Raw genomic sequence first — 12270 nt, forward strand, 5'->3', positions numbered from 1 at the left:
CACAAGCATCAGGCAGTCGATGAGGAGACGGTGTTTGGCAGTGGTGAATGCGCAAGGCGGCCATATACGATATTGAACTGAGAAATTTCGCATTTTTATTCTTGTGACTTGACATTCTGTATACCCATGTTTTGGAACGGCGGTGTGGCCTAATGGAACTGTTTATGGCACTATCAGTGTATCGAGTACATCATACAGATCTCAGCAATGAAATAATAACAATTTAACCATCTTACCATCACTTGTTCTTTTATAGTGCCCTGAAGAAAGAATGTGAAGTTTCTTTTTTGACTCAGTATATAACCGGGGCCCGTTTGGGTATTACCGACCTTCGTTTCGCTGCATTCAAACATGTTTCCTATCAGTATAAAGACTAAGTGTATATCCTTGCCACATGATTAACATCCACAATATGCTGAATACTTCACAGGATAAAAGCGCCGATCGTACTTCTCGACGTTCCTCCACGTTTAATCGAAAGTTGTTATTTTTGACTGATGTTCACATAAATAATGCTGTTATTGCACTGTGACGTACATAGGTCACGTGATACTTTACGTCTTGGTTTTTTATGTAGCGTTCGATGCTTTCCCCGAACACGTAAATCCATTGTTGTGTTCACCATCATATCAACAAGAGAAGTTGCAGCGTAATCAGAAATTGTAACATATTGCATCAACAATAGCTGTTTTACACGAGGGTGGCATTACAGGTTACTTGAGAGTGGCATTACAACTTACATGTGAGCGGCATTACAACTTACATGGGAGCGGCACTACAAGTTTCATGAGAGCGGCACTACAAGTCAGGTTACATGAGAGTGACATTACAAGTCAGGTTACATGAGAGTGACATTACAAGTCAGGTTACATGAGAGTGACATTACAAGTCAGGTTACATGAGAGTGACATTACAAGCCAGGTCACATGAGAGTGACATTACAAGTCACGTTAGATTGACATTACAAGCCAGGCTACATGAGAGTGACATTACAAGTCAGGTTACATGAGAGTGACATTACAAGCCAGGTTACAAGAGAGTGACATTACAAGTCAGGTTACATGAGAGTGGCATTACAAGCCAGGTTACATGAGAGTGACATTACAAGTCAGGTTACATGAGAGTGGCATTACAAGTCAGGTAACATGAGAGCGTCATTACGAGTTACATGAGAGTGGCATTACAAGTCAGGTTACATGAGAGTGGCATTACAAGTCAGGTTACATGAGAGTGGCATTACAAGTCAGGTTACATGAGAGTGGTACTACAAGTCAGGTTACATGAGAGTGGCATTACAAGTCAGGTTACATGAGAGTGGCATTACAAGTCAGGTTACATGAGAGTGGTACTACAAGTCAGGTTACATGAGAGTGACATTGCAAGTCAGGTTATATGAGAGTCACATTACAATCAGGTTACACGAGAGCGTCCTTACGAGCTACGTAAGAGTGACATTACAAGTCAGGTTACATGAGAGTGGTATTACAAGTCAGGTTACATGAGAGCGGTATTACAAGCGAGGTTACACGAGAGTGACATTACAAGTCAGGTTACATGAGAGTGGCATTACGAGTTACATGAGAGTGGCATTACAACTCAGGTTACATGGGAGCGTCATTAAAGTCAGGCTACATGAGAGTGACATTGAAAGTCAGGATATATGAGAGTGACATTACAAATCAGGTTACATGAGAGTGACATTACGAGTCAGGTTACATGAGAGTGGTATTACAAGTCAGGTTACATGAGAGTGACATTACAAGCCAGGTTACATGAGAGTGACATTACAAGTCAGGTTATATGAGAGTGACATTACAAGTCACGTTACATGAGAGATGTTCGATACAGACGATCTACCACCCTAAAACAAGAGCAGATGACGGGTAAGTTTCTTCATAACAGTACAGTTCACTATTACTCACCTTCAAATTTGTTGGATGACGGTATTGGTTTTCATATTATCTCTGTCTTAGCCGTTGCCTTTGAACTTAGCCCAGTGTCATTGGTTTGGCGTGAGTATCATCTATGAGGCAGAACTTAGCCCAGTGACATTGGTTTGGCGTGAGTATCATCTATGAGGCAGAACTTAGCCCAGTGTCATTGGTTTGGCGTGAGTATCATCTACGAGGCAGAACTTAGCCCAGTGTCATTGGTTTGGCGTGTGTCTCATCTATGAGGCAGAACTTAGCCCAGTGTCATTGGTTTGGCGTGTGTCTCATCTATGAAGCAGAACTTAGCCCAGTGTCATTGGTTTGGCGTGAGTATCATCTATGAGGCAGAACTTAGCCCAGTGTCATTAGTTTGGCGTGTGTCTCATCTATGAGGCAGAACTTAGCCCAGTGTCATTGGTTTTGGCATGAGTCTCATCTATGAGGCAGAGATGTAATTACCATACCAAGACATAGGTTCCTTACTGCTGCATCATTCAACAATAAGTCAGAGATTATATTGTTGAGCTTCAGCCGAATTTCAAAGCTTCAAATTAAGACTTTCCCCCATTGTACCTGCGCATTTTAACTGGCCACAATAAGGGTGTAGTCCTTTGTTTTTAAACCCTTGTTTGTTTTCAGAACACGTCGGCTTTTGTTCCAGAGACCCCTGTTTCAGAGCTTCCATGTTTCAGAATACATTGATTCACTGTCTCTGTGTTCCATAATGCATTGATTCACAGTCTCTGAGTTCCAGAATGCATTGATTCACAGTCTCTGTGTTACAGCATTCATTGATTCACAGTCTCTGTGTTCCAGCATTCATTGATTCACAGTCTCTGTGTTCCAGCATTCATTGATTCACAGTCTCTGTGTTCAAAAATGCATTGATTCACAGTCTCTGTGTTCAAAAATGCATTGATTCACAGTCTCTGTGTTGCAGCATTCATTGATTCACAATCTGTGTTACAGCATTCATTGATTCACAATCTGTGTTCCAGCATTCATTGATTCACAGTCTCTAAGTTTAAGAATCCCACTTTTCAGTTCCCCATGTTTCAAAGTCTTCGTGTTTCAGAGATTCAATGTTTTAGAGATGCTGTGTTGCAGAAAACCACGTTTCAGACCCTCCATGTCTCAGAAGCCCTTGTTTCAGAATCCATGTTATCTCAGCGTCCCTTTTGGGCCAGAATGCCCAGTGTTTCAAGGTCAATCCTATCCTATGAAGATCCGGGGTAGAATAGGTCTTCAGCAGCCCATGCTTGCCACAAAAGGCGACTATGCTTTTAAGAGGCAACTAAAGAGATCGGGTGGTCAGGCTCGCTGACTTGGTTGACACATGTCATCGGTTCCAAATTGTGCAGATCGATGCTCATGCTGTGGATCACTGGATTGTCTGGTCCAGACTTGATTATTTACAAACCGCCGCCATATAGCTGGAATATTGCTTAGTGCGGTGTTAAACTCAACTCACTCACTCACTCTTTATATTAATAATGACAACATACATTTACTGGCTAACACTAAAGAAAGCGCAGGGAATGGATGCTTGTAATTTGTATCCTTGTATAAACACTGCAGGAGGAGGTGAGTAGTTTGTTTTGGTGTGTGGTCCTGTGCACTGATCCCAGGTCACAAATCAGTTAAAATTGAGCAAGGTTGGTCACGAGTCCTTGGATGGTTGATCGTGTTAAACAGCCTGACTCTTGAGAGTTTCTGGGAGTACCCTTCCACACAACCAAGCACACGTGGCACATGTCTCACCCTAGGAAAGTGAATATGTTGCCTCTGTTCACCAAGCAATGAGTGGTACCCGATGTGATTAGGCTATGATTGGCTATCGTTCTAGTGCCTCACAGATGGGTATGAAATATGGGAGTTTGAAAACTTAAATATTACGGAAAATATCCATTTAACATTTTTAAGGAAATTGTTATTTATACTAAAATGATATACTCCAGGGTAAGATTAATCACAGGAATATACCCAAAGCTGGCAAACATGCTACTACATATTTCATCAAATAATACATCTAATAACAAATGGCTATCATGTATCAAAGACATAATAATAAAGACGGGAAATAATGATGTATGGATTAACCCTGCATTTGTCAATAGGGATTGGATTAAATGTAAAGTCAAGAATAGTCATATAGATCTTTTCATACAAAAGGGCATTCAGATATTGAAGCATCATCAAAGGGTAGGTTTTATGAAATTGTATAAAACAACACTGATACTGATTTTTTTTTTACAACACTTATCTGAAAAATATATATTCAATTTGTTACATTTTAAACTGTCAAATCATCGTCTTCGTGTTGAAACTGAAAGATGGTACAATATCGATTATAATTATAGAAAATGAACATTGTGCACCTTATATGTAATAGGAGATGAGCACCACTACCTTTTTAACTGTCAATACTTTAACGAAAAAAGAAAAAGATTTATTCACAAAAAAAGTTGATTACAAAGCCCTCAATATTTTATATGATTAACTTATTCCAGACAAAAAATGTATCACTTTTAAAGTCCATATTTTGCCGCCATGTGCTCTGTAAATTCAGATAAAACTTCATCATTGTATTATTCATGTATATGATATCAATGTATGTACTTAACTATGTATATAGAGAATACTACACGAGGTCACATTACATACGAATTATACGAAACGAGTGTCCTTCCTATGGTGTCTAATTCGTATGTAATGAGACCGAGTGTGGTATTTTATTTATTACCCACGTCTTACATGCATTAAATTGACCAAATAGCGTATTTTTGTTATTTTTTTGGTTTCGAACCGAAACCGTTTTCATAAAGGGGTTTGCGCTAGAGTTTTGTACTGTAGTACAATATTTGCATGACGTCACACTGTAATGACGTCACTGCCCTGGTAACCGACGTCAGGATGCATGGCAGTTGTCATCGCCTCGTACAGCCTCCTACAGTAAACTACTCCGTAGCACCCCGTTTCTTGGTTTGCAGTTGCTTCATTCGGCTAACATCACTGGTGAAAACATTGCGTTTATGTTTTTTCGACGGATATAATGTCCCAGTTCGACTCACAATTAATCAGCGACACGGCAACATTCGCAATGTTTACATTCCCACAATACATTTAAGTTGTAGAATGAATGAATTCACGTGTTTGTTATGAATGAAAAAATAGTTACGTCAGAATGTGACCTAATTGAGAGGTCATCGGTTATCCAATCAAATCGTTAGAATCTCAGGTCAAGTCGTTACGACACAGGTCAACGCGATACGACACTCGTGTGACGTACGAGATTAGTATGCAACTACCCATACGTTGACCACGTGGGTAATAAACACCCGTACGCAATTATTCATATATCTCTTGTAAGCCTCATCATGCTACATTGTAGCCTTGAGTGAATGAAGTAAAAGAGAACAGACAGCTTGGGTTAACCGGAGTAATAATGCCTTCGCTTTGCGCATAATTTGTCCACTGAGCAATTTTGAGGTGGATACTGAGCGTTCTACAAATGCAGAGTGTCTGCCCAGATACCGGTGCACCGTGTTTAACTGAAAGACGTTAAACAAGGACTAGACTAAGTCGGCTCGGTATTAAATATAATGTAAGGGACCCGCGATAAATCGAGTAATGCAGAAACAGCAACCCAAAAGAACCAGAAACACAGTTTCATAAATCCAGTAATGCAGAAACAGCAACCCCCAAAAAACCAGAAAGAAGTTTACCTTCCAAAATATATTAGATTGTTCTCCGAGTCAGAAAAAAGTACTTCACTCAAACCTGCCATAATCAAAAAGGGTTAATACAAATCAATATTTTCCTCCCTGAGATTAGCACCGTCTGTCGAGGCCTTCTACCACAGGTCAGTGATATGTGACGATTTGTTCTATCTTGTACAGTGATGTCAACAGTATTGTTTTCACCTTTGTCAAGTCCACATATTATGACAAATATATGTCATAAAATATAAATATACCATCAAATGTGAAAAACCTCCATATGCGTAATATTTAATCTTGGTTTAAAACAGGCTGTAAGCCATGAAATACACAATGCCATTTAGAAAGTGGTCAAATGTAACATATGTTATATTTGGGATTACACTTCCTTAGTAAAGTACAGATCCTAGTACTTCTTTGTGGGTTGAGTCCCGTCCGGGATTCGAACCCACACCCTCAGAGTCAGGCACCTAATCGCCAGCACACAAAGTCAGACGCCTAGACCGCTCAGCCACCGCGGCTTCCACAAAAATGGAAGTCGGACAACTGGTACTCTAGACTGCGGACTTTGTGTACCCCTCTGATAAGTGTTAATTGGCACGGCCGCCATGGCCGAAAGCTATGAAATACACAATGCCATTTAGAAAGTGGTCAAATGTAACATATGTTATATTTGGTATTACACTTTCTTAGTAAAGTACCAGTATCTGTACTTTACTAAGAAAGTGTAATCCCAAATGTAAAACTAAACTCACTACTTAACAATTAGAAATGGTGAAACCAGAACTGATCGGAATAGTATTTCGAATAAGCCCTATAGGTCTACAAATGTTATCCGTCCAAAAATAAGTCAACTATTTTTGGATAATTTCCATCGCCAATTGGCATTTTACGACCATTGGTATCTGTTTTACGACCACTGGTATCTGTTTCGTCGGGTAGTCCAGACTGGTTGTTCTCTTCTCTCATTGACTTTGTGTGTTCAGTATGACCTGAGGATATCCATTTAATAAATAGAAAATACTAAACGATGTCTGATACCATATTTATGAAACGAGTTTCGCTCGTTAGATACCAATACCATTCACGAGCTTCATAAATATGGTATTACGAGTGAATGGTTTGGTATCTAACGAGCGAAAGGGAGTTAGATACCTATACCATTCACGAGCTTCATAAATATGGTATTACACGGGACATCGTTTAATATTGTATTTATTACTCACCCACCATTAGCCGTCATAACAGGGGCCCCGCGTATGAATACATTTCATTTGATTGTCAACATTAGTCTATTTAATTTGACTTCTAAAAATATACAAGTGGGTATGAAAAAGGGACCAAATGACTTCAACCAACATATTATTTTTAAAATAAATACTATTAACCGAGCTAAGAACAGTTGAATATCGCGACTTCGAGATGTGTGTTGAATGACAGCCGACAGTTTGTTTTGATCACGTTACTTTGGTCATGTGACCGAATGCAAATAGTTCCGGCAGCACGCGATGTTATTACACAATGTGTTTATTTCACAATGTGTAATAACATTGTAGATTTATTAAACGGTGCTATCTTCAACAGGTGAGTATTAATGTAATTTATACACAGCCGTGTGTATACAAACTGACTAAAGAAGGTAGAAGCCAACAACAAGTGTTGCGGCGAAAAATCGAGACTGGTTATTTTCTGGTATTGCCGCTAGATATATATATATACAATCAATGGGACGTGAAATGTTTTGGGGTATCACACTCAGTTGACTTTCTTTTAGCCCCTCTGTTGCACTCTGATTGGTTTCTTGTTTAACACCGAACTGAGCAATTATTTCAATCTGAGGAACGCAGTATATTTCTGACATATACTTTGAAAGATGTAAGTGTCCTTTCGAGTGTTAGCCAGTGTCCTCTCTCTTTGTCGTCGGCACTGAGCCACTAAATAGGTACATGCAGTTTTGTATTACATAATGCGAGTATCCAGTGTGTGCGTGCGTGCGTGCGTGCGGGTATGCGTGCGTTCTGTTCATGGCTGTTTTATGTTTCACTTTCTTGCGCCAATTCTATATACACAGACTCAATCCATCACGACAAATTCTAATATGATGCTTCGTTTTTTGTCAAAGACTCTCATATCTCTAAATCTCTCAAGTGCGGGTCCTCCCAGCGTGGCGCTTCAGCTATTACATTCAAACTATACCCCAAGGCCGGAGATATGCCCGAATCCCTGCTTGATCCCCACGGAAACATAAATGTGACATTGAAATGTAGAATTTAATTGTTGGAAGGCAAAATAATCATCTTGACTACCCGTAAGCGTTATTTCTCTCTTGAATTACGTACAGTTGGACACGATCTCAGGCAGTTAGCAATACACGTTTTGATGAATTTAATTGGAGCAGGATAACAGGGGATACCCTCCTCATCATCGTAAAAATCCAGCATCTAAATCGGTCCTTTTGCAACTCTGTATCTGTCTGTGGGAATTTGATGGGCCCAAATTTACCACGTAAACTATTCCAGCCAAATTTCAAGAGGTATTACATAAAATTACTCACTAGCCGTATACACCATCCCACCGATTTCTACTGTTGGATCATAATATTTCTTTTTACAGAGTATTGAACAAACTCAACAAACACTGGCAGTAATATCTGATCAAACTTTTTAAAGATATCATGACTCCAATTTGATTTTTTTTTCAGGATACTTAGAGACTACATTGTTCTATCGCTTGTGCGATCTCTCAAGCCCTACTTTGATCCCAATACATTTGAAGTGTATGAAGAGTCGGGTAAGTGGCGCGAGTGTTTTGATACTCGCTTGTTACACTGCTGTTACTGTAGAAACGCATGGGTGTCTGGTAAGGACAAGAAAACGAAGGGACTAAATGGTGGATATGAATATAATTTCTTCTTGTGGCGTTTCCATATATATAAATCATTTTCATTCTATCACATCAAAACTAAACAGCGGATTCTCATTCAAGAAATTTGTGTTTTCTTAATTTATCCAATGCTGAAAAAAAATGTATTTGAATTAAAATCGATTTTATATCTTAATAATGAATTTAATCTAACGGTTTTAATATTACCGTTATGTTTATGTTTACAGTGTTAACTGTTTATGCGCCTCTGAACTGCTTGTAGGTAAGGCGCTATGTAAACGTATATTTATTATTGTTACAATTATAATCATCATTATTGTTATTTTGTGTCATATGGCACTGTGTCGGCTGTAGATGTTTGCAAGATTCTTTGTTATTTACTTATTTCTTTTACGTTTGCAGAAGAAGAAGAAATGATTGAACACTGGAAGCGGTGTGCCTTCTACACAAATTCCGCCATGCAGTTTGCCACTGGGGCAATCTACGTCAGCGGTACTGCTCATGAAGAGAATGCAGAAAAGGTTGGACTTGTGTATCCCTGTAAAGCGGACCTCCGTTAATCCGTACCCTGTTACTTCCCAATTCCGAATTGCAAATGACATCAGTGTCGCAGGCATGTGTGAAAAGTGCCCTTTGGTGATCGGAAGCCTAAGACCCCACTTCGTTATAACCAACAGTTCGTTGCAAGCATATTCGTAACAAAAGTAGTTTACTGAACACCAGGTTGTTTCATGATAATGATTCTGTCCATTGACTAATATTTTTGTTTTGAATTTGACAACAATATTACACACCCTCATATTTATGCTCTTTGTGTTACAGATTGAAGACCTGATTGTATATGTAAAAAGTGCATTCAAGGACTACCTGTTGAGAAAGTTCTGGATGGACAAAGGCACCAGAACAAAGGCATCAGAAAAGGTAGTTATTCTTTAACATTTAAACTCTTTTGAAGATTCTCTTGGCACGGGCGGTGGGGTAGCCTAATGGTTAAAGCGTCCGCTCGTCACGCCGAAGACCCGGGTTGATTCCCCTACAACGTGTGAAGCCCATTTCTGGTGTCCCCCGCCGTGATATTGCTGAAATATTGCTAATGGCGGCGTAAGACCATACTCACTCACTCTCTTGGCACGGCCATTTGTTGTGTAGAGTTGCATCCCTTTGATTGGTAGAATCTATATTTGTTTGTTTGAATCCCAATCCGCAGTTGTAATGATTCTTGGTTTGTCTGCACCATGGTCATGGTTGTCCCCAAAGTGGTGACATCTTGCATCACTTCGGGATCTCCTCCCACATGAAGCCACACCCCGTGATAACTGAAATCTGCCCACAGGGGCGTTAAACCCAGCTTAAAACTGTTGTTTATCGTCAATATCTTGTTTCTGTTCCTTCACTTTTACATTAGAGGCGGCGAGGTAGCCTGGTGGTTACAGCGTTCGCTTCACACACCGAAGACCCGGGTTCGATTCTCCACATGGGTACAATGTGTGAAGTCCAATTCTGGTGTCCCCCGCCGTGATATTGCTGGAATATTGCTAAAAGCGGCGTAAAACCATACTAAATTTTGTCGCTATAATATGTTTGTAACTATGGGAATGAATACAAAAAATCATACCTAATAGTTCAATATTTTCATTTCAGATCGACCATATCATAGACAAAATCAGCTACCCCTTGTTTATTCTCAATGGTACTTTCCTGGATACCTATTACACGAATGTAAGTATGGAAACCTATTATCGCTTACCTTTTGAGATTTTAAAGTGAAAACCGTTGTTCGAAGACATTAACAGGCAGAGAATAAAAGAAATGTTCATCATATACAGACGTTTTTTAATAGCAACTGTACAGTGGATGTTTTGGGAACACCCGGTGTCATGACTGATTTTCTTCCGCCCATAAAATTTTCATTGCTTCTTTGCCATATTCGCCAAATGGGATTAGACAGATTACCTGGACTGATTAATCCCTGGATTATCTCGCTGGCGTATTCTACTCACTATAGAGATGACAAGACTTTATGGATGTTCAACTTCTTTATTTTAACAATGGCGACGTTTCGGTATAGATTCTTATACCGTTTTCAAGAAGGGGCGGTGGGGTAGCCTAGTGGTTAAAGCGTTCGTTCGTCAAGCTGAAGACCCGAGTTCGATTCCCTACATGGGTACAATGTGTGAAGCCCATTTCTGGTGTCCCCCGCCATGATATTGCTGGAATATTGCTAAAAGCAGCGTAAAACTAAACTCACTCACTCACTAAAGATGGGGTACACCGGTTTATATACAAGATAAGATAAAGAGATAACAATAACAAGGGTGGAAAACAAAGCATGAAAGAAAGTTACATGATGAGCTACAATAGCATGATGATGAGCTATGATAACATAAAATAAGTGGGATAACCAAGACAATTAGTGACTGTAAGTTAATTAGGCAGAAGCCAGGGTGGTGGGGGATTAATTCTAGAATGCCACTCAAACAGATTATACTCACTATGTGAAATATTCTTAAAGAACGTTTAGATAGATGAAAATAAACTTTAAGGCTATTTCTTATGACAGTTTTATACTTTCTTTCAATGAATGTTGATACATTTTGTTTTTAATTTATGCACAGTTTACAAAATGTAATTATAAAGTTTGGTAATTCACAGTAATTATCCAAGTATGATTGCCGTGACGCTTATCGCTAAAGCTAGAATCACATATTTTCAGTTTGAGGTTGTCGTGGACTGGTTCAAGAATATTCAAGCATGGCGGAAGTTCTAGCTGCAGCTTGCAAATAATCTGTTAAAAGAAAAACCCGACAGGAAAAAGAGGTAAGAATATAAATAGATTTGTACCGTTAGACTGGACGTGAGCTCTAACTGCAATGGAGTATCCCGCAACGAAAGTTATTAGAGTTACCTCCCTTGTATGAGATGAGAATTTCCATTCCATTCGTCACCACTCGCCTCTTTCAGTCGGCTTGTCCCGGAATAACACGAGTTGGTCACGAATGGAGAATTTCGTGTCCTCGTTTTACACATGTGCTAAGCTGCCCTGTCACTAGTGTCAGTTGTATTTAGTAAAAGTATTAACACAGAATATCACCTTTAATTTGACTTCAGCGTGGCTCAGAGAGACCTGTAACCAAATGACATTCGTTCGTCTTGTTTGTTGTTGTTGTTGTTGTTGTTGTTGTTGTTGTTTAACGCTGCACTCGGCAATATTCCAGCACTGTGACGGCAGTCTGTAAATAAGCGTCTGAACCAGACAACCCAGTGATTGACATCATGAGCATCGAATCTTAGCAATTGGGATACGATGACATGTGTCAACCAAGTCAGCGATCCTGACCACCCTATCCCGTTAGTCGCCTCTTACCCAATATTAACCCGGATCTTCAAGGGTTACCTAGATGTGTCAAACAAGGAGCTGAGTTACTGATATTTTTTGCAGCTGGCTTCGTCACAGTGAACGCTTTCTACTCCCCCACGAGGAACGACATCATCTTCCCCATCGCCATGTTCCATCTTTCCTTCTACATTCCAAATGGACCAAAGTAAGCACTGTAATCTACCGTTATAACCAAATCAAAGAGACCACTAGCTTGAGTTCGTTATACGCATTTCGTTTAAATACACAGGAAGAGATCAGGACATAAATCACTTCGTTATATGCGTGTTCGGTACAACGTAGTTTACTGTATTGCCACTGAAACAGGAGCATATACGTCTTATCAATGGTTAAAATAAAC

The 12270-nt window shown here is 39.6% G+C and overlaps 1 protein-coding gene across 1 annotated transcript; it reads left to right on the forward strand.

Annotated features, from left to right (window-relative positions):
* The first annotated feature begins 1876 nt into the window (after positions 1-1876).
* On the forward strand, positions 1877-11350 carry LOC124267533 (endothelin-converting enzyme 1-like). Its single transcript, XM_046702457.1, has 7 exons — positions 1877-1883; positions 7207-7234; positions 8352-8440; positions 8936-9054; positions 9356-9454; positions 10175-10252; positions 11247-11350. The coding sequence occupies exons 1-7, from the start codon at positions 1877-1879 to the stop codon at positions 11298-11300; spliced, it is 474 nt and encodes a 157-aa protein (XP_046558413.1). The 3' UTR covers positions 11301-11350.
* Positions 11351-12270: the final 920 nt, after the last annotated feature.

The sequence above is a fragment of the Haliotis rubra genome, unplaced genomic scaffold, assembly GCF_003918875.1.
Source record: "Haliotis rubra isolate DU_JTF1 unplaced genomic scaffold, ASM391887v1 Scf1319, whole genome shotgun sequence".
In the NCBI taxonomy this organism is placed as follows: domain Eukaryota; kingdom Metazoa; phylum Mollusca; class Gastropoda; order Lepetellida; family Haliotidae; genus Haliotis; species Haliotis rubra.